General features: G+C 38.6%; 1 protein-coding gene across 2 annotated transcripts in view; it reads right to left on the minus strand.

The window, feature by feature from the left end:
• The window catches only part of LOC105498135 (interferon gamma inducible protein 16), a 42,115-nt gene that overhangs the window by 12,948 nt on the left and 4,905 nt on the right, over positions 1-24,262 (minus strand). Inside the window, exons 2-8 of one of the 2 annotated variants that reach the window (XM_071082869.1) lie at positions 23,758-24,042; positions 22,723-22,838; positions 22,005-22,172; positions 20,177-20,599; positions 18,315-18,503; positions 5,819-5,986; positions 1,375-3,844 (exon numbers count right to left, since the gene is read on the minus strand). In XM_071082869.1, coding sequence (XP_070938970.1) covers positions 3,818-3,844; positions 5,819-5,986; positions 18,315-18,503; positions 20,177-20,599; positions 22,005-22,172; positions 22,723-22,838; positions 23,758-24,022 — 1,356 coding nt within the window. In that variant the 5' untranslated portion in view covers positions 24,023-24,042 and the 3' untranslated portion in view covers positions 1,375-3,817. Of the gene's footprint in view, positions 1-1,374; positions 3,845-5,818; positions 5,987-18,314; positions 18,504-20,176; positions 20,600-22,004; positions 22,173-22,722; positions 22,839-23,757; positions 24,043-24,262 lie in introns of those variants that run through there. The other variant, XM_011770007.3, reaches the window with a different exon arrangement.

The following is a 24,262-nucleotide window of genomic DNA, read 5'->3' on the forward strand; positions in this document are numbered from 1 at the left end:
GCTATAAAACCTGCTTGTTGATTACAGCTTCAAACACCCAACCCTATAGGCCCCTTATGCACCTTATTCTGGCTTGTAGCATCTGGATTATGAAAACAAATGCAAAATTCAGCACTACATATATGAATATTTGTGGATATATGGCTGAAATTTTAATATATACGGTCCTATACTGGAAGAAATATATTTGCATAATTACCAAAGTTTTTTAGTTGACTAAAGCTGGATATGAATCCTTACTCTAACACTGTTTTTATTAGCCTGAATGGTATTTTTAACCTCTTGATATCTCATGATTGTCATATGTGAAACGAGATAAAAATTGTATCTTTATGGAGATACAATGACGAATATATGACATAATTTTGTAACGAACACAGACCAGCATCTAATAAACGCTCAATAAGCAGAAAAATATTTTCATTGTTATTTTATGTTCTGTGCAGGTTTTTTTTTAAAATTTCTGCCCTGTTTAAAGATATTTAATGCTTTATGTTGACCCAGTTATAGGAAGCTCCTGATTGAGGAGGTATAGGAGGATTACCAAAAAAACCTCCTTATTCCCTTGTACAATGTGGCAGCTTAATATCATTGATAAAACTGTCTTGAGTAATTTTCTTTTCAAAATAAGTTGAAACAAATATTCTCATTATTTCAGCAGAATTTGCATGCCTAAAATCATAGATTTGGTTGAGTAATATTTTAATACAGTAGCTGATTGTTTGTCTCATAGTAATTAATCCCTGCTACCATAACCGATCACGATTCAGGCCATTATGTGATCTGTGCTTCAGAGGAGTCATGACTAAAGGTCATGCTTCTGTCTTCTTCACGTTTTGAATCCAAAAGCACAATGAACCCATATCATACACAAAATCTTTGGGAGAAACCATGATGAGTAAGGACAACGCTTTCCTGCTCAGCTGGTCAATCTTAGAGTGAGTGGTGAGACAACCTGTGGGCTGGTCACCAAAGCAGAAGTAATGCATTGTGTTATTAAGCATTGGTGGCCATGGAGACATGTGCTTCTTTCTAGAATCCCTGTCCTAGAGTCTTTAGGCACAGCATAATGATTCCTATGGCTGCAGAAATTGCTATATCACATATTTAGGCAATTGGGAACTTTCTTTCAAGTCATTATGCGTCAGAAAACTGACTGTCCTGAGATGTCCAATTTTGTCCTTAAAATAGCAGAGAAGATCAGAGCGGATAATGACTTTACTAGGCACAGCCTCTATCTATCCACCTGAAGCAAGATGGCAAACAGGCACGATAGGTAGCACTATACGACATATAAAACTCTTAGAAAGTATATAGGGAAATATAAATTTTGGAATTTACCAGTCAGGACAATAACAACAACAAAACAACATGAAAAATTGAGAACTCTGTACATGGGAGACCTGTCTTCAACTGGTACACAGCGACGAGTCATTAGAAAACAGTGTGGTCACAGTGCAATTGGCACCTAGATGAGACACTAGCTTGGAAAATTGTCATCTAATTTTTCTTTTGACTTCCACTGAAGATACAGCATCTGATTATTGGGTGCAGATGAACACAGGGGTCTTAACACGGCAATGTAAAACATAGGATGATACAGAGACTTACAGCATGTAATTTTTCCTTAGGAGCCTTGCAGAAACTAGATTATGAAAACAAATCCAAACAAAAACAATGTCTAATTTTAAATATATGTAAATATATGAGACAGTTCAACATCTATATTCTGACTTTGGAAGCAATATGTGATCATCAAATGCTGAAGCTTTAGAGTTCATTAAGGCTGGATTTGAATCTTGGCTCTAACACTAAAAATCATTATTATCTTGAGTAAAGTTTTGACCTCTAAGATCCTTGGTGTTAAGAAATGTGAAATGTGACTAACAATAACATCACCTGGGTGATGTAAGGAAGAATGGATAAGAAAAAGTACATAAAGTGCACATAATTTACATTTAGCACACTCACTGCCTGTGAATTTTGGGGAATGTTTTAAAACTCTATCTTGGTTGTCTCTTATGTAAAATGAGAGCTGAGAATAGCATCAATCATGACTGTTATGAGGAAAGAATGTAATAATATACATAAAGAACACAGGTTTTAAAACCAGCACCTAGTAAGTGCTTAAAAAGTAGAAATACACTTTCTGTTACTGTTATTACCCTGTCTCTGCAGGGATTTGTATGTGTGCTCTGATTAACCGCTGTCTCATATTCTGTTTACCTTGTTGACAGAAACCTTAGATCGAATTGGTATGGGAAGCTTTTTATTAAAGGAACTTCTCTATTCATTTCTGCCACTTATTGGCAAGAACACCTTGGAGTATTATCTTCTCAGATTCATTTCAGTTAAACAGTCCCGTAACAAGAGTAGAATTAGATGAGAAAAATATAATCTTTGGTTGAATAATATTTTAAATCACTATGTAATTTTTTTCTCAGAGTAATTATCTCCCCTCCCATCCCTGCTCCTGATTCATGTCAATTTGTGCTTCTTGCTTTAGGTATACAGAGCAGAAAAAAATCAATGATAAGAATAGGCTGCTAGTTTTAAATCTCAATGAATATAGAACATATACCATAGAGAAAATCTGAGGAAACCCGATGATCAGTGGAACAAGACTATGCTCATCTGGGGAGTCACCAAGAAAGTAGTTAGACACTGTATTTACAAGCGATAGCTGGACACCCAAGAATAAATGGCTGCCATGAAGGCATACGATCCTCCTGGGATTCCTGTGCTCCAGGGAAGTTCACATACAGCACAATCATTTGTACAGCTGTAGCAAGGATTGTGATTCATATTTTAGCAGATGGGACTTAGAAATTCTCACATAATCCTTTCAAAGAAATATGAGTGATAAAAGCATAGTTGTTTGGAGATGCCACTTAAGTCATTGAAAAGGCACAAATAAAATGGATCTTAGGTTGCAATGACTGAGCAAGGGCTCGTTCCATAGCCACCTGTGCCCAGATGGCAAAAAGGCGCAGGTTCTGTTCTTCAAACACCTGCATAAACTATGGAGGGAAATACAGCTTTTTGAAGCTAACTAAAAATTACAACAATGAAAACAAACAAACAAAAAAAATCAAAATAGAGAATCCTTAAATATAGGAAGCTTCTCTTCCAAGATGTGTGCATGGTGGCTGCAGGTATCTGCCGCTGGGTCAGAATGCAGCTTGGGGCTTGGGTGAGAAACAACTGTAAAAAATAATGATTTAATTCCTTTTGCTTTTCCTCCAAGTTTCCTGCCCCTTCACCACAGGTACAGGCTTCTGAACCCTCAGTGCAGGTGACTACAAGGGTCATATCACTGCTGAGCAAAAGGTAATCTGGAATAAGAATTGATGTACATAGCATGAACTGACTTTTTCCCCTCTTGTATTGTATTCCTCTGGGGTAGATGCTACCTACCATCTGAGCTTATGGCATAGAAAAGGAGAAAATCACTCCCACATTCCAATTGTTTAAATGCTATTAGGAAAAGTAAAGGGAGCTAGGAAAGCTCATAAATGGAGAACCAGAGAGAACCAAAAATGGGAGGATCTCATCTAATCTGAAATGTGGGTGCCAGTGAGGACTTGCTCTAGGAAGGGATTTAGGCTAGGGCCTGTGGAGAGTTGAGTTAGAGAAGAGACTGGAGAAAGTGATCCCAGCAAAAGAAGCAATCTATATGTCAAAGCTTCTGATTTGGAAAAGACCATGGATAGTTTAAAATAAAACCTGGAATGTGGTCATGAACGAAGTGAAAGGATGAAAGGTAACTGGAATAAAGATAATGAACATATTCTTGTATTCATCTTCCTCCATTTGGCTACTTCCCCACAATCTCTCTCCAAACCTAGATCAACAAAAGACAGTAATCCTCTTGAGTCAGGAAGCACTTCATGAACGCATACCTTGTAAACATCAAAAGACACAGAGACTAGTAAGGTCTCAACGAATGTACTTAATTAATACTGAGAAACTTATTCACATAAATTTTATTTGATAAAATTACTCTTTATGTTGCTTTAGATGTTTTGATCATCACTTTGCTAGAAAGATTCTTTAAAATTCACAATTGCAGATGCAGAATTCTGCTGTTTTGTAGTCTGCATCAGCCAGCTAGAATCCTTCAAAGTTCTCAAATGTATTTAGAAATATGCAAGAACTTACCTTAGCATTACCAAGTAAGTGATTTTTTTTTTTTTTTTTTTTTTTTTTTGAGACGGAGTCTCACGCTGTTGCCCAGGCTGGAGTGCAGTGGCGCGATCTCGGCTCACTGCAAGCTCCGCCTCCCGGGTTCCCGCCATTCTCCTGCCTCAGCCTCCTGAGTAGCTGGGACTACAGGCGCCCGCCACCGCGCCCGGCTAATTTTTTGTATTTTTAGTAGAGACGGGGTTTCACTGTGGTCTCGATCTCCTGACTTTGTGATCCGCCCGCCTCGGCCTCCCAAAGTGCTGGGATTACAGGCTTGAGCCACCGCGCCCGGCCAGTAAGTGATTTTTTAAAAATACTCTTTACCGAGGGCAAGGAAGTATAACTTCCTTTATTTTCACTATTTTTAAATCTTTTTTAAAATTTATTAATACTAGTTTAATTTCCATAGTTCTATCACTTCTGTCATTCAGTTACATAATATAGAAAATGCACTCTGTTAGAAAGGCAAATGAAAGGATTCTACTTCTGGAGAGTGGTTTACTTATTAGAACACACTCTGATCACCACTGGTCACCACATTTGTTATCAGAAGGTTTACAAAGTGTGTGCTATGCAACCATTGTGCAACCAATAAATAAATTACTGACATGGCATATATAAATTCCTCATCTAAAGCCATATATAATCATTAATTTTTCAAGTTTTGGGTTTAAATAAGACTGGATACGAATAATGACTCTTAACTTTCTTGAAGGCTTGAGGAAGATTTTTAACCTTTGTGTACCTCTATTTTCTTCTCTGTGAATTGGGGCAGAATTAGCCTCCTCCTAATGGTTATGAAGAGAGAATGAGATAATGTACATCAGGAACAACACGTGAGAACCAACATCTAGTTAAGTGCTCAAAAAGTAGAAACAGAATTATTGTCATTGTTGCTCCATGTTCTAGGCTGAATTTGTAGGTTTTCTCTGGTCCACAGATATAACCTGAGTGATGCTGACCCTGTTAAGGAAAATCTCAGATCAAGGAAGTATGGAGAACACATTATGAAGTAAGTCTCTGTTCACATCTATGAAATTAGTAATTTAATCTCATTAACAGGAAACTCTGTGAAAGCAAAGAATGGGAGGACTCATCAGTTCCAGTATCTTGTATCAGTAAGAACTTGCCAGAGGAAAAAATTTAACTTGGCATGTAAAATTTGAGGAGATTCCCACCAGTGATGATATAGGAGAAATAGATACCCATCAAGAAAATAGCATGTGTCAAAATATGTAATGGGGGTAGGAACTTGGAACTATGAAAGTAAAATCAGAAATATTACTAATAAGCAAAGAGGAAATGGGTAAAAGGAACTGGAATGTAGGATCTGAACACATTCTTGTCTTCATCTCTGCTTGCCTGGCCATTCTCTCTTACCCTCTCTACAACAGGAGCAATACAAGATAATAATCCTCTTAAAGTTAGAAATTATTATATAAATGAATGCCTTTTAGATAGTAAAGATTATGATGTGGTGCTATCTCACTGTACGAATTCAACAAATGATTGAGTGGCATAATTTCATACCAAGATTGTAGACAGAGATTACAGCAGTAGCTCTTCCAACAGTCTAATGATCCCTGTAAATTATGATAGGGAGGAATGAGGTATGGGACTCAGGAAATTGTACCTTGATGAAGAAACTGCTGGATGGAGTTGTTGGCGGCATCTGAGGAGTCTGAAGATGGCTCTCAGGGAAGGTTTTGCCGGCCTCTGAAGGATTTGGAAGCTCACTCTGCTCCTGGGGTGGCTTCATGCTCTTAGGGTCATTGTTTTTTGGGTTTGGTTTTTTCTTTACCTGAAAGTATTCATTTTCTGTTTAATGGTTTTCAATATTAGAGGAAGCACAACATCTTTTCATTTGTGAGAATACCATCCTTTATTAGATTCTAATAGGTCTCATTACTTCCAAACATGGTCTCTCTCTAATGTATCCCTCCAGGCAATTGTCAGATTTTTTTTTTTTTTTTTTTTTTTTTTTTTTTTTGCTGAAATGTGAAATGATCAAGCATTCTTCTTCCTAAAATCTTTCAATATTTACTCACTGATATTTTTACATTGGAGACTCCATTTCTGTCTTTATGACAAAAGCCAGCTTGTTGGAGGGCTGCTTTTTACCTGTCTTGCATCATTTTCCTATACCTTTCTACATATACCAATGTTATACAGAACTCACTATGCTGTTTCACACTTTAACATTTGCATGTGATGTCTTCTCTCCCTAGAAATCTTTCCAATGCTCGTCTTTATCTTGCTTCGAGCCATAGGACCTATTGCATGTTGATTTTCCATAACGTACAAGGCAATGGAATAAGAAATATATATCCATTATCTCCTTTAATTTTTAAACCAATCTTATGAGAAATATTTAAGCTATTTTCCCAATATCAGGAAACTAATGTGCCAGATGTGGACCAAGTCTATCCTACTGCAAAGCCCTTGCTTTTGACCACTGCATTATATTGGTTCCCCACCCTCCTAATTTCTTCAAATATTTTATTATTTACTATGGGTTTTATATCCCTTTGAAACCTATTAGGAACATCATTCTCTTAATATATCTTAATAGGTTTTTCTATTTAAATGTGAGGATATTCAAAATGGCATCTTTGAAGGAAATGGATTGCTGCTGCAGGCTCCAGGAGACAGCCAAAAAACTATGAGTGCCCAAAGTGTGAAAGTGTGAAAGGGGATCATCCACCCCTGAACATACATCCTCAGTGGGGAACCTGAAGGTCTAGATCATGAGAGAAGGATCTGACTTTACCCGGAGCTGAGGTGAATTTAGAGAGCTGAGCAAAATTCAAGGGCACAGGAAGTAGCAGGAAGAGCCCTGTGGGCTCTCTCAGTCCCCAGGGAAGTTATTTCTGACTTTGTCTCACTAAGGTCCTTCAGGAGGGCTGCCAGTGGAATTGGGGAAAGACCACAGGGAGAAGAAAACTTCCAGCTGAAGTTTTGATGGAACACAGTTTCCTGGACGGAACCCAGGGGAGGGGGTGAACTGGGAGTGCAGACACCAGCACAGAAGCCACAGCAGGCAGGGAGGCTTGAAACCTCCCTGTGTTGGTTGTCCTCCAGCCAGGAGGTGGAGCTTTTAAGAGAGCATCACCTGCAATAATACAAGGAGGATACAAGCTTGCCCTAGGGTCACTTGGATAAGATCTGAGTTTCTTAGGTGGTGGGTGGGGCCACAGAGCTCCCAAGAGATTATGTCCTTTGTCTTCTGGCTACTAGGGCAGGTAGAAAGCCCTGCTTGCTTTCTCGGCAGGGAGGTTGGTAGCAGATTCTCAGCTCTGCTCACCTGCTGTCTGGAAATAAATTCAGTGCTGTTGGTGGGGGCATGGTAGGAGTGAGATCGGCCTTTCAGGCTGTGTGGGAACTGGATGAGGCCTGTAACTGCCAGCTTTCCAGCACTTGCACGGCAACCTGCATGACACAGCAGAGGCAGCCATAATCCCCTTGGGAACATAAATCCATTGGCCTGAGAATCACAGCCCATCCCCTACAGCAGGCACAGCTATCCCTGTCCAAGGGGAATCTGAACCTGCCCCCACCTGATGGTCTTTCTCTACCTGCCCTGGCCCCACCCACCACCTGAGAAACTCAAATCTTATCCAAGTGACCCTAGGGCAAGCTTGTATCCTCCCTATACTATTGCAGCTGATGCTCTCTTAACACCTCCACCTCCTGGCTGGAGGACAACCAACACAAAACTATTCCAATAAACAAAATTAAAGCCAAGGACCCTCACAGAGTCCACTTCACTGCCTTGCCACCTCCACTGGAGCAGGTACTGATATCCATGGCTGAGAGACCTGAAGACGAACCACATCACAGGACTCTTTGCAGACACTGCCCAGTATCAGCCTGGAGCCTGGAGTACAGTAGATCTGCTGGGTGGCTAGATCCAGAAGAGAAATAACAATCACTGTAGTTCAGCTCTCAGGAAGCCCCATCCTTTGGGGAAGGGGGAGAGCACTACATCAAGGGAGCACCCTGTGGGACAAAAAAAATCCTAACAGCAGCCCTTGAGTCCCAGATGTTTCCTCTGACATAGTATACCCAAATGAGAAGGAAGCAGAAAAACAATTCTGGTATGACAAAACAAGGTTCTTTAGCACTCCCAAAAGATTATACTAGTTTACCAGCAATGGATCCAACCCAAGAAGAAATCTCTGAATTGCCAGAAAAGAATTCAGAAGGTTGATTATTAAACTACCCAAGCAGGCACCAGAGAAAGGTGTACCAACTTAAATAAATTTAAAAAAAACGTTACAGGACATGGATGGAAAAATCTCCAAACAAATAGATAGCGTAAAAAAAAAAAAAAAAAAAAAAAATCACAGCTTCTGGAAATGAAGAATGCACTTGGAGAAATCCAAAGACACTGGAAAGTCTTAGCAATATAATCAAACTAGTAGAATAAAGAACTTAAGAGTTTGAAGACAAGATTTGTGAATTAACCTAATCTGACAAAGATGAAGAAAAATGAATTAAAAATGAACAAAGCTGCTGGACACAATGGCTCACGCCTGTAATCCCAGCACTTTGGGAGACTGAGGCAGGTGGATCTGAGGTCAGGAGTTCGAGACCAGCCTGGCCAACATAGTGAAACCCCCGTCTCTACTAAAAATACAAAAAATTAGCTGGGCATGGTGGCAGGCACCTGTAATCCCAGCTACTACAGAGGCTGAGGCAGGAGAATTGCTTGAACCTGGGAGGTGGAGGTTGCAGTGATTCGAGATCGCCCCATTACACTCCAGCCTGGGCAACAAGAGTGAAAGTCTGTCTCAAAAAAATATATATATATATGAAAAAGCCTCCAAGAAGTTTGGGATTCTGTTAAACAACCAAACCTAAGAATAACTGGTGTTCCCGAGGAAGAAGAGAAATCTAAAAGTTTGAAAAACATATTTGAGGGATTAATTGAGGAAAACTTCCCTGACTTTCCTGGAGATCTAGACATCCAAATACAAGAAGCTCAAAGAACACCCAGGGAATACATTGCAAAAAGATCATCACCTAGGCACATAATCACCAGGCATTCTAAAGTCAAGATGAGGAAAAGAATCTTAAGAGCTGTGAAGCAAAGTATCAGGTAATTTATAAAGGAACCTATCAGATTAAAAGCAGATTTCTCAACAGAAACCCTACAAACTAGGAAGGTTTGGAGTACTATCTTTAGCCTTCTAAATTATCAGCCAAGAATGTGTATCTAGTGAAACTAAGCTTCATAAATGAAGGAAAGATCAAGTCTTTTTCAGACAAACAAATGCTGAATAGCCACTACCAAGACAGCACTACAAGAACTGCTGAAAATAGCTCTAAATCTTGAAATGAATCCTCAAAATACACCAAAATAGAACATAAAACATCTAAAGCATAAATGTTGTAGGACTTATAAAACAACCACACAGTATTAAAAAAGTAAGATACTCAGGCAGCAAATGGCATGATGAATAGAATAGTACCTCACAACTCAATACTAACACTGAATGTAAATGGTCAAAATGCTCCACTTAAAACATACAGAACGGCAAAATGAGTAAGAATTCATCAACTAAGTATCTACTGTCTTCAAGAGACTCACCTAACACATAAGGCCTCACATAAACATAAAGTAAAGGGGTAGGAAAAGATACTCTATGCAAAAGGACACCAAAAGGGAGCAGGAGTAGCTATTCTTACATCAGACAAAACAAACTTTAAAGCAATAGCAGTTAAGAAAGACAAAGAGGGACATTATATAATGCTAAAAGAACTAGTCCCACAGGAAAATATCACAATCCTAACACTGGAGCTCCCAAATTTATAAAACAATTACTACTAAACCTAAGAAATAAGATAGATGGCAACACAATAATACTGGTTGACTTCAATACTCCACTGAAAGTACTAGACAAGTCATCAAGACAGAAAGTCAACAAACAAAAATTTTTGGACTTAAGCTATACCCTACAACAAATGGATTTAACAGATGTTTACAGAACATTCTACCCAACAACTGCAGAATATACATTCTTTTCATCAGCACATGGAATATTCTCCACGATAGGCCATATAATAGTCCACAAAACAAGTCTCAAAAATTAAAAAAAAATCAAGTACTCTCTCAGACTACAGTGGAATAAAATTGGAACTCAACTCTAAAAGGAACCTTAAAACCATGCAAATACATGGAAATTAAATAACCTGCTCCCGTATGATCATTGAGTCAATAATGAATCAAAATGGAAACTAAAAAATTCTTTGAAATGAACGGTAATAGAGACACAACCTATAAAACCTCTGAGATACAACAAAGGTGATGCTAAGAAGAAAGTTCATAGCATTAAATGCCTACATCAAAAGGCCTGAAAGAGTACAAATAGATAATCTAGAGTCATACCTCAAGGAACCAGAGAAACAAGAACAAACCAAACCAGAATGCAGCAGAAGAAAAGAAATAACAAAGATCAAAGCAGAACTAAATGAAATTCTGACAGACAAACAAAGAACAACACAAAAGATAAATGAAACATAAAGCTGGTTCTTTGAAAAAGTAAATAAAATTGATAGGCCGTTAGTGAAATTAACCAAGAAAAGAAGAGAGAAGATCAAAATAAGTTCAATTTAAAACAAAATGAGAAATATTACAACTGATATCACACAAATACAAAAGATCATTCAAGGGTACTATGAACATCTTTATGTGCATAAAGTAGAAAACCTAGAGGAGATGGATAAATTTCTGAAAATATACAACCCTCCTAGGTTAAACCAGGAAGATATAGAAACTCTGAATGAAGCAATAATAAGCAGTGAGATTGAAATGGTAATAAAAAATAATTTCCAATAAATAAAAGCTCAGGACCAGATGGATTCACAGCTAAATTCTATCAGACATTCAAAGAAGAATTGGTACCAATCCTATTGACATTATTTCACAAGATAGAGAAAGAGAGAATCCTCCCTAAATCATTCTATGAAGCCAGTATCACCCTAATACCAAAACCAGGAAAGGACATAATGACAACAACAACAAAAATACATACCAATATCCTTGATGAACATAGATGCAAAAATCTTTAACAAAATACTAGCTAAGAGAATCCAACAGCATGTCAAGATAGTCCACCATGATTGAGTCAGTTTCATACCAGGGACGCTGGGATGGTTTAACATACACAAGTGAATAAATGTGATACACCACAAAAATAGAATTAAAAACAAAAATCACCTGATCATCTAAGTAGACACACATAAAAAAAGCATTTGACAAAATCCAGCATCACTTTATGATTAAAACCCTCAGCAATATTGGCATAGAAGTGATACACCTTAAGGTAATAAAAGCCATCTATGACAAACCCACAGCCAACATTATACTGAACAGGGAAAAATGAAAGCATTCCCCCTAAGCACTGGAACAAGACAAGGATGACTACTCTCACCACTTCTATTCAACATAGTACTGGAAGTCCTATCCAGAGCATCAGACAAAAGAAACAAATAAAGGAAATCCAAATCGGTACAGAGGAAGTCAAACCATCACTGTTTGCTGCTGATATGATTATATACCTGGGGAACCCTAAAGACTCATTCAAAAAGCTCCTAGAACTGGTTAACGAATTCAGCAAAGTTTCAAGCAAAGTTTCAGGATGCAAAATTAAAGTATGAAAATCAGTAGCTCTGCTATACACCACCAGCAACCGAGCTAAGAATGAAATCAAGAACTCAACCACTTTCACAATAGCTGCAAATAATAAAATAAAATAAAATAACAAAACAAAACACTTAGGAATATACCTAACCAAGGAAGTGAAAGACCTCTCAAGGAAAACTACAAACACTGCTGAAAGAAATCATAGACAACACAAACAAATGGAACACATCCTATGCTCGGGGATGGGTAGAATCAATATTGTGAAAATGACCATACTGGCCGGGCATAGTGGCTCACGCCTATAATTCCAGCACTTTGGGAGACTGAGCCAGGCGGATCATCTGAGGTCAGGAGTTTGAGACCAGCCTGGCCAACATAGTGAAACCCCGTCTCTACTAAAGATACAAAAATTAGCTGGGCGTGGTGGCAAGCGCCTGTAATCCCAGCTACTCAAGAGGCTGAGGCAGGAGAATCACTTGAACCCAAATGACGGAGGTTGCAGTGAGCCGAGATCGCGCCATTGCACTCCAGCCTGGGGGACAAGAGCGAGACTTCGTCAAAAACAAAACAAAACAAAACAAAAAAACAAAAGAAGAAAACAGGATACATTTTCCTGATGTTTTTAAAATAGATTTATTGAGGCATAACTGGCATATAACACAGTGCATACATTGGAAGTATAAAATCTGATAAATTTTGGCATATACATACACCTGATGAAGTGCAATCTACAAATACAGTGCAATTTCCATCCAAATACCACCATCATTCTTCACAGAACTAGAAAAAAAAAAATCCTAAAATTCATATGGAACCAAAAAACAGCCCACATAGCCAAAGCAAAACTAAGGAAAAAGAACAAAAGGAAGAAATCAGGAAGAATCCTATTATCTGACTTCAAACTATACTATAAGGCCATAGTCACCAAAACAGCATGGTTCTGGGTATAAAAATAGGCATATAGACCAATGGAGCAGAATAGAGAACCCAGAAATAAACCCAAATATTTATAGCCAACTGATCTTTGACAAGGAAAACAAAAACATAAAGTGGGGAAAGGACATGCTATTCAACAAATGGTGCTGGGATAATTGGCAAGCTACAGGTAGAAGAATGAAACTGAATCCTCATCTCTCACCTTATACAAAAATCAACTCAAGATGGATCAAGAACTTAAATCTAAGACCAGCAACCATAAAGATTCTAGAAGAAAACATCGGAAAAACCCTTCTAGACATTGGCTTAGGCAAAGACTTCACGACTAAGAACCCAAAAGCAAATGCAACAAAAACAAAGATGAATAGATGGGACTTAATTTAGCTAAAAAGCTTCTGTGCAGCAAGAGAAACAATCAGTAAACAGACAACCCACAGAGTGGGAGAAAATATTCACAAACTATGTATCTGACAAAGGATTAGTATCCAGAATCTATGAAGAACTCAAATCAGTAAGAAAAAAACAAATATAAAAAATTAAAATGAGTCTATAAAAGTTTTACTTTATAGTCAGACATTAAAATTGAATAAATGATGTCTACAAGATTTTATTAAAATTAAATTTAACATTAATAGCACATTACTATAAAGGTAAAATTTAACTTATTTAGTATAAAAGTACACAAAAAATAGTCAAATATAAAATGGTGTTTATTTTTTTTAAGTCCCAAGGATGGCCGGGTAAGTCACAACGCCCCTCATCCCCAAGGCCATAGCACGCAGGGGCGGTGAAGGCCACAAGAAGGCCAAGGCCTCAAGAGGGGGCAGGGCCGCAGCAATCTTTGGGCAGCCCTGAGCAAGAATGGAGCGGAAGGCGTCACCATGGGACTTCAAGCCCCGGGATATGCAACAAAAATTATATACTTATTTTCCACTTTCTTTTCCCTCAGAACTAAAAGGCTTTTAGCACAGGTACTACCCCTAGAATTTCCAGTACACCAGCACCAGCCTGAAAACCATGTTCTTATTAAAAGATCAAAACAAAACAAAACAAAACAAAAAAAACGAGCCATCCTGGGAAAGACCCTATCTTATGTTGTTAACCACTGAGACTGCCGTCTGCACAGCTGAGGAAGAATGGACCCATCATATTCGAATCAAGAAAACATCTTCTTCGTTAGAATTATGGGTTACCGTACTAAGATTAAGCCCTACTAAGTTAAAGTTAAAGAAAGTTTCATTTAAATATATCTTTTATATTGTTTTTTCTTTTTAAAATTTGTTGTTAGCTCCTTTGTTATAAATGTAACTAAGTCTAACTCACCTTAGACCATTGCCTTTAATGCTTGTTTTGTCATACTTTGGGGAAATAAAAAAGATTTCCAGCTAGCCTTTTCACACAAATATTTATGTCCCGGTCCTCTAATTGACAGTTGTCAATTACTCAATCACTCAACGTTGTGATCACCTGCAGCCAAGACACCGATTTTCTGCTCCTACAGCCTGGCAACCTTGTAATAAATGGGACTACATCCTTTAAACTACTCAAGAGCAAAGTTATACTTCCACAAAAAAGGTTTGTGCAGATTTAAAACCCTTCATCTACTTCACTAAAAGGGCTACCCCTTCTAACTGGCAGCCTTATCAATGTAACCCTGTCCTTCTCTTTATCACCACCTCCACCTTAACTAACTCTAGACCTGCCATTAGTCGCTTCTATGGTACGGGGATTAACATAAATGAAAAAGACCCCCTAGGTATTTTTAAAATAAGCATGATTCCCCCATCTTCCCCTTCTTCAGTAGGCTCTGTTCTAGATCCCACAACGGTTGCTCCTATATCTAATAATAAAACTAGGGTGTCTGTTGTAAAAATAAGAGATCTAAGACAGACTTTAGTCATCAAGACAATATATCAAGATGCAAATGCCTGGCTGGAATGAATTAAATATTCTGTTTGTACTTTAAACAAAAATGATTATTACGCCTGTATGCATGGAAGGCCAGAGGTTCAGATTATCCCCTTTCTACTCGGATGGTCTCCTCTTCGACCAGAAATGGACTGTATGGTGGCTGTCTTGCAAAATCCCATGGCTTAGGCTAATCCATCATGCCAAGCTCTCTATCTGCTATTTCCTGAAATTCAACACCCTGGGGGTCCGTCCCCGAGGGCAGTCTGGCTTTCACCTCTGAATGCCAGGTTTATTAGTTGCCTCTCATGGCAAGAAGAAAATCTGGTGTTCCTTAGAAGCATAAAAGGATGCAAGGAGCTCAAGCCTTTCCAAGAGCTTGTCCATCAGTCCACACTTAGCCATCCCCAAGCAAATGTATGGTGGTATTATAGAGGACCTTTCTCTAGACACTCTGCCAAATAATTGGAGCAGTACTTATGCTCTAATCAATTGGCTATCCCCTTCACCCTGGTATTTCACCAGTCTAAAATAAAAAAAGTAAAAACAAGACACGGCAGGCCAAAGGAAACTCCTCATGAGTCCTTTAATCCTTAGGTTTACATAATGCTATTAAGGTCCTATGAGAAGTGCCAAATAAGTGTAAAGCACAAAATCAAATAGCTGCAGAATTTAAATCCACGTTGTTCTGGTAAGTAACTATACATTTTTTTAAAAAGTAGACTAAATAAACTGTATCTATTACGATCAGCAACGATTCATAAATTACACTGAGGACGCCATCAAAGAGAAAGCTAAGCAATTAGGACCTACCAGCCAGATGGCCTAGAAAAATAAAATAGCTTTAAATATAATATTAGCAAAATAAGAAGATATTTGGGTCATAATTAAAACTCAATGTTATACCTTTGTTCCTAAAAATACTGCCCCGATAAAACTATAACAAAAGTGTTACAAGGATTAACAGCCCTATCCAATAAACTTGCCAACAATTCTAAAATAAATAACCCTTTTTCTAAAATAATAAAACATTGGTTCAGTGGATAAAAAATTTTTTAACTTCAATTCTCACCTTGTTCACTCTTGTTATTGGCGTACTTATTCTTGTAGGGTGTTATATTATTCACTGCCTTCGAAACTTTACACAAAAACTTATCTCTGCTACTCTTACAGAGGCAGCTCCTAACTCTCCTCTACCCTATTCTGAAAAACGACTTCTTTTAAAAGGACAAACAAAACAATTAAGTCAAAACATATTAAACAAGTTTAAAGAAGAATTATGAAATAAAAAGAGGGGAAATTATAAAAAAGTAGAGGTTCCTCCTCAAAAACTTTCCTCCTCATCTAATTAGAAATAAATAGTAACTTCTCTTAAAGGCAAAATGTATTCAAAGACCTGTGCTAACATTCTTAAATATCTACTAGCTGTAATAAAAAAATCAATGTAGTTTATGTTCTTAGCTCCCACAATTTAGCCTAAATATTTGACCTAACATGCTTATACTGATCCAAACAAGCATTAGGTCATAGCCTGTTCCTCTTCCTTATTTAAAGGCGTTTTTACCTTTCTCAACATTCCACAAGTTACTTCCACCTTCCTTTGCTCTCCTCTGCCTTTGCCTCTTTTAAAAAGTTCTAAGTTGCTAGCCAGCTGGGACAAATACAGAATGTGAGGTCCCGTTCCAGCCAATGGAAACTGAACGCTGCAGTAGGGTGGATGCCTCAGGTTATAAATGACCTTGTCTCCTTTGTTTGGTATACTCTTGTGGCAAAACTGCTGGCTAGTGTACCCTTTCTACAAAAACTATAAAAATGGCCTTGTTGAAAAAATTAAATTTATATTCAAATACTATTTCTTTATGGCACCGGGGAACAAGCATTTCAAATACAAACAATCCCATCAAAAAGTGGACTAAGGACGTGAATATTCAATTCTCAAAAGAATATATGTAAATAGCCAACAAGGTAAAGAAAAACGCTCAATATCACTAATGATCAGGGAAATGCAAATCAAAACCACAAAATGATGCCACATTACTCCTGCAAGAATGACCATAATCAAAAAAAATTGTTAAAATAGACGCTGGCATGGATGTGGTGAAAAGGGAACACTTCTACACTGCTGGCGGGAATGTAAACTAGTAGAACCACTGTAGTAAACAGCGTACAGATTCCTTAAAGAACTGAAAAGCTGGCCGGGCGCGGTGGCTCAAGCCTGTAATCCCAGCACTTTGGGAGGCCGAGACGGGCAGATCACGAGGTCAGGAGATCGGGACCATCCTGGCTAACACGGTGAAACTCCCCGTCTCTACTAAAAAATACAAAAAACTAGCCGGGCGGGGTGGCGGGCGCCTGTAGTAGTCCCAGTTACTCCGGAGGCTGAGGCAGGAGAATGGCGTAAACCCGGGAGGCGGAGCTTGCAGTGAGCCAAGATCGCGCCACTGCACTCCAGCCTGGGCGACAGAGCGAGACTCCATCTCAAAAACAAAAAAACAAAACAAAACAAAAAAAACTGAAAAGCAGATCTACCATTTGATCCAGCAATCCCACTACTGGGTATCTACTCAGAGGAAAAGAAGTCATTATACAAAAAAAGATCATTGCATATGCATGTTTACAGCAGCACAATTCACAATTGCAAAAACCAGTCCAAATGCCCATCAAAACAAATGGATAAAGAAATGGGGTATGTATACACCGTGGAATACTATTACTCATCCACAAAAAGGAACAAACTAATGGCATTCACAGCAACCTGGATGGAATTGGAGACCATTATTCTAAGTGAAGTAAGTCAGGAATGGAAAACCACACATTGTATGTTCTCACTCATAAGTGGGAGGTAAGCTATGAGAACACAAAGGCATAAGAATGATACAGTGGATTTTGGGGAATCAAGGGAAAGAGTGGGAGGGGGGTGAGGGATAAAACACTACACATTGGGTACAGTGTACACTGCTTGGACGATGGGTGTATCAAAATGTCACAAATCACCACTAAAGAACTTATTCCTATAACGAAGCACCACCTGTTTCTCAAAAACCTACTGAAATAAATAATTAAAAACATTCAAAATGGCAACAGTGTAAAATCATGTACTGTAAGGAAACTTAACAGGTTAATATTTGAATTCAAATTAACAAATTAGAGAGCCTCCTTTGTATACAACTTTGTCAGTGGGACATAATTTTGATCACTGGAAATAATTTTAATTTTCAGACTAGGTATTTTTATGGATCACTAAATACACACATATGTGTATTTTCATGTTACAAATAGAAAGTATCACACACACACACACACACACACACACACGACATTTTCGAATTTACAAATGGAGAACATGTAATTTTAAATCCCAACCCTACAATCACTTAAAAGTTTATATAAAATTCAGAGTTTAATTTCTTCAATAAAGTTCAGCTTTTCTTTCTTTTTAAAAATGTATCCTTCCTATCATATCATTCCATCCAGAAAAAAAATAATTAAAAAAAGTAAATGTGAGTACAAGGAGAACGTCTGTTTTCTCATGCCTCCTGCTGAACTCTGTAAAAAAACCTACAAATTTGTTTTTACCAAAACTTAAAGCAAATCATTTCCACTTTGGAAAACTAATATTTGCCTATTTAATTCTTACCTGGATAAAACTATGCATTTCTGAAATCAGTTTTGACATCTGGTTCTTTTTTCTAAGTCGAAAGCAGTAAAGTTGGAGCTTATCTCCTTCTTCACAGGGGATATTGTGACATTGTCCTGTCCCCACTACATCCATTTTTCCTCTGTCATCCTGAATTTCATAGATTGTGGTCTTCTGATTTACTGTTTTCTGTAACAAAATTAATATTCTGTTCCTGAGAATGTAATTAATAACAACCACATATGGGCTAAAGTCCCTTGTAAGAGAGTTAAACAAGACGCAGGACAGCAACTCCTAGTACAGATATGCATATATCTTAGGCCAGATCTTTGCAGAGAGCCCTCCCTCAATATCCTTTTTGTTTAAGTCTTTCCTATCTGAGGTATTTCTATGAGAGTTCTAGAACAATGAGTTTTCTTCCAAATTTCTACTGCTTTCACCTCCAGGGCAGCTATGCTTCCCATGGCACCTTGATACCGAGGAAGCTGAAATCTCTGATAGCCTTTTTAGGTCCCTGGCCCTATGCAAAAAGAATGGATATCTGCTACAACTATTTATTCAGTGAATGACGAGGAATCTGTAAGAAAAAGCAAGCTTTTAGTGACTCTCTAATTACTTTTTCTACCTTCTGCATTTACTGAGTCTCTTTCAATATTTGTACCCCCTCCTGAAACCGAGTCCTTGAGCTCAAACATTCCAGCTTTTCGCTATTACTCATCATTCTAGAATTGGGTTTATAAGAATCATCTTTTTAAGAGTGTGTACATAGGCTGGGCGCAGTGGCTCATGCCTGTAATCCTAGCACTTTGGGAGGCCGAGGCAGGCAGATCACAGGGTCAGGAGACCGAGACCATCCTGGCTAACATGGTGAAACCTCGTCTCTACTAAAAATACAAAAAATTAGCCAGGCGTAGTGGCAGACACCTATAGTCCCAGCTACTCAGGAGGCTGAGGCAGGAGAATAGCTTGAATCCAGGAGGCAAAGGTGCAGTGAGCCAAGATCGCGCCACTGCACTACAACCTGGGCGACAGAGCGAGACTCCGTCTCAAAAAATGAACAAAAAGAGTATGTACAGAAAGTAATGCAGGTTACGTGGCTTGTTCTAGGAAACAAATATAATGGATAGTGAATATTGATCAGACAAGAAATTGCTTGAATCAATAGCAGAGGATAGATGCTTTTTTTGGGGGGTTGAATGTCTCATGCTAACTAGTTTCATGAATTTGGACTGGAACATATCAGGAAAAGCACTCTGTGCTCTATTTTTTTGGTTACTTATATATAAATGACAAATTTAGATTACCTGATTTTCCAAGTATCATCCAAATTCATATTTCCCAATTGTTCCATTTCATTTGGTCAGAACATTGTCCTACCTACTTTCTGCATTTGTTTTCCAGCCATGAGTAGTCAATTGATTTCTTATTCTGACTGTCACAACCAGAACTCAAGCCTCAGAGGACAATACTTCATTCAAAATAAAAACAATGTGATTTTTACAACAGTAGAAATAACAACCAAAGGGATAAACTTAGTGTTACATGTGTATGGATGTAGACCTCACACTGTCCTTGATCACTTAGCATAGATAATAACAACTGATAAAGTCTTAAGGTTTCTCAGTGAACATTACCGTAAAGACCTAAGTTTAATGTTCTGGGATGGAGAACGTGGGAAAGAAACATTAACAGGTCCCCTAATCCCAGTCTTATCTTCAGAGAAGTTTTTATCCACCTGCCATTAGTCTTCAGAGTCCTGGATTCCAATATCCAGTTTATAGGCAAAGCTTCATCTCACACATCAAGGCTTTTAATTGTAGGTGTTGGTGGAAAAATGAAACAAAAAAATTTTGAGGACTTACCTTATGTAGCATAAATATCCCATATACGATATTTCCTGAAGCTTGTTTGTGAAGAATATCAGTCTTCAGAGTTTCCTTTGCTCTGTTGATGATTTTATTTGGAACCTCAAACATTTGGTTAGGACCAGCTTCAGATACAGAAGATTCTTCGTTGACCTCTAGGAGACTATCATATTCCAAATAATCTGATATGACGATGATTTTCTTTCCATTGAATTTCTCCTTCAAGTTGGTGTTTAAAACCTTCACATGGAAGAACTGTGTCTGTGTAGCCACTGTAGCATGAAACATTGTTTTTTTCTCCATTTCTGGGGTCTCGTATTCAAATGGCTTCGTTGTACTCAGTACCTTCACTATCACTGGGCCCTTTTGGACAATATTTTTTCTGGGAGTTACCGGACATTTGGCCACTGTTTTCGGGTTCTGTGTATGATAGCACAGGAGAACAAAGAAAAATGTCTGATTGAGAAATACAGAACTGCTATTCAGTGACCTCAGTATAACATAGGGCCCCAAAACTTGCACGGATGTTTAGAGCTGGAGTCAGGATAGACAGGGATTGCTAGCCAGGGCAGAAGATACCTTAAACTGGTATAATAGCAAGAGGAAGTAATAGAGGAGACCATATAGTGAAAAGATGACCTTTCTCTAAACAGAATCATCCTTAAGAAATAAAGCATAAGAGCAACATAAGACCAGTGGATACTGAAAGCCAGTGTCATGAAGTAACTTAAAATAAATTTTAGGGCCAGGCGCGGTGGCTCATACCTATAATCCCAGCACTTTGGAAGGCCGAGGCGGGTGGATCACCTGAGTTCAGGAGTTCGATACCAGCCTGGCCAAAATGGTGAAACCGTGGCTCTACTAAAAGTACAAAAATTAGCCAGGTGTGGCAGGCGCTTGTAATCCCAGCAACCCGGGAGGTGGAGGCTGCAGGGAGCCGAGATCGTGCCACAGCACTTCAGCCTGGGTGACAGAGCGAGACTCTGTCTCAACAACAACAACAGTAAATAGATAAATAATACATTTTAGAATGAAATAATTTCTTATACTATTTCTCTTACCAGCTTAAAGTGCCAGAGCCTAAAAATAGACAAAGTTAAATGACACTTAAAATGAAAAATGGTGCCCACCACAAACTACAGACGTGAAGAGTGTTCAGTTATCAACAGTGCAGACAGGGCAATTTTAAGAGCACATCTCGTAGTGTTTCTACCCAAGATTCAGCTGGCTTACAGGGGGTGAGAACACATGTGCGATCAACCCCTCAGAATGCCGTCATCTCAGTAGGCTCAGACTGGAGACGCTCTGCGGAGTGTCATTCCCACTACCATCGCCTTTCTCAGTGTCAGGGCTCTAGCAGGTAGCATGCTAACAGAAACCTGGGGCTCAGAGTGGGTTTTCTTTAACGTATTTTCTCTTTAACATCTCAGTCTCCTTGAATTGCAATAGAACACTTTTAATGCAGGGGGGTTGTTTATAAGAAAAAGTGCTGAAGGTATGGATAACCTCATTCACAAACTAACAGGTGCTGGAGAGGTCTGACATGGAATACAGTAGACAGCGAGCCCACAGCTGACAGTTCTGTACTCCACAGCTCTCTCTCCCTGCCCCAAACAACACAGAACAGAAAACTTCCCGCAGTCAGAGATAATGTCAAGTTCATCAAGTATCCCTGTGGAAGCAAAAGATCAAAATGTAGTGTTTTCTCAATACGTACATTTGATTAACTAGCAAATTATCAACGCAATTTTTAAGTAACAGATGAAATCAGTCCTTTACTTTGGGTTGAAAAAAACAAAGCGAAACGGGACCAGGAAGAGTGTACCTCAGCTGAGGAAGTGTTGGGTGGAGCTGATGATGAGGTCTTGGGAGGTGGGGAATGGCCCACGGCTGCGGACAAGCCGGCTCCTGCAGGACAAGGAGGCTGAGTCTGCTCCTCGGACATCTTACTCCCTTTCGCTCCAGCCTTCTCTTTGGTTGGTTTTTTTCTTTTCTGCAAGTGGTTTGATTTTTCTGTTATTCGTTTTCAGTGCCAATTGAAGTAGAGCACATTTTCGTTATTGGATAGTAGTTTTATTATTCCTAAGAAGATGTTTCTTAGAAACTTGAGAGCTTGCTGCCCATCTCTGGTCAGTTGTAAGAGGTGGGCATAGATGGTTTCATTAAACGAAGAAAGCGGAGAATGTTATACACATTATTTCTCTAATTATTTCTGTTATGGGATGTGTTGACTTGGGATTAGAAAAAGTAGGTTTTTATACACATGGACGAAGTATTTACTTACCTGACTGTCATGTTGACACTCCACTCTACGAGAATGAAGGTATCACATTTATGTTATATATATTTACATTATGTTTACTCATGTGTTTGGCTCATTGCTTTGATTATCAAAAAGATGTTAAGTTATCATACAATATGGTAAATCTGAAACTTGATGGGAAGCATGAAGAAATAACTGCCTACTGGAGAAGTTGAGTGGAAGAGCCGTAGCAGAGCTTCCTCTGTGGGACTTGAAGCCTGCTCCTCTCCCTAAAGCTTACCTGAGCTCCAGGAGTTGCCTCTGCTCCTTCAGTGTTGACAGTGCCGCTTGTGGAGGGTGCAGGTGAAGCAGGATCGACTTCCTTCTTCCTCTTTCTTGATGGGGCTAGTTGTTTTACTGGAATAGATTCAATTTTATTCACAACCAATGCAGAAAAAAAGAAGACATATAAACGATCTCCGACAGCTGAAGCAGTTTCAATACAATTTGCTCTCAGTTCCTGCTTGAGGGTTCGGCTGTGCTTCAGTCTACCTCTACTGCATTAGCCCAGCCTGGCCTCAAGGAGGCCAGCAGTCACAAGACAGGTGCAGGCACTGACTCATGCTCCTCAGCACTTTCCTCACTCCTCCCCTGTGCACTGAGCACATGCTTCCTGTTCTCTGAACTCCATGTGCTTCCGTCAACCCTTTCACAGTGTGGTTCTCCTATCGTTTCCTTTTAAAAACAAATGTTTTCATGACACAGACTGATAGGTCACATTCCCCAGGTAAGCTATTTAAATTATAGAAATCAGCCAAAGGTTTTCATGAGGTAGGATATACTGATTTTGAACTTAGACTTTTTAAAATCCTTCTTTTTTAACTTGATACAACAAGAGGGGAGATCAGACTTCTGAGAGTCAGGCTCACATTGAAGTACTGCATTTTTTTAAATTATAAAGGGTGAAATAGTCTCAATAGAACAGATACATTAATTGACTAAATGTACATATTTTGAATTTAAACAACAATTTTTATGATTTTATTATTATATGAGCTTTCTAATATACTGGAAGTCTCAGTCCCCCTTCAACTCCCTCTCACTTTTATTCTTTCACTGATCCCAAATAGACACTCTGAAATCCATCAATCCACAACAGTAATGGAATGCCCTAAGTTGTCAACTTGTTGGCCTCTGAAGTACCCACATTGTCTCAGCAGTTGAGTCACAAATTGGGGAAAACACATCTCAAGTATGGCCGAGGTGGGGGTCTAATCAAGGTTAGGGAGGGTTTGGGGATGGTTGCAGGGAGTGGGTGTTCCCTCTTCCCAATTACCTTTTAACTTTTCTTTTCTAAGAGTTTCAGCCAGGTCTTCAAGTGTTGGTATATCTTTGAAAATTTGTATTAGTTTGCCCAAACCAGCATCACCTCGAAACTTTTCTTCCATCAAGTCGGCAATCTGAATTTTGTCATACTCTTCTCTCATTTTTACATTAAGTTTTAAATCCTTGCTCAGTAAAGACTTAACCATTCTAAAATGATAATCATTGATGACCTCTAATCCTTTCAGTAGAACAATGTTCTTGTATTTTTTTTCCATCTTTACAGATATAAGTGAGCCTACAAGAGAAAATGGTATACAGTGTTACACGTGTATAAGACAATTTAAAAGATGATGTATGACTATGTGAGTCAGTGGCCCATATGAAAGAGTTCTTCATGAATATGTGTGATAAAGAGGGACTTAATGACCAAATGTGTTACTGTAGAAATTGAGTGAAGAACTGTTTCTTTAGGAATGTCTAAGAAATTCTTCCCTTTGAATGAGGATAGTTGAGTT

This window comes from Macaca nemestrina, chromosome 1, assembly GCF_043159975.1.
Source record: "Macaca nemestrina isolate mMacNem1 chromosome 1, mMacNem.hap1, whole genome shotgun sequence".
Lineage (NCBI taxonomy): Eukaryota > Metazoa > Chordata > Mammalia > Primates > Cercopithecidae > Macaca > Macaca nemestrina.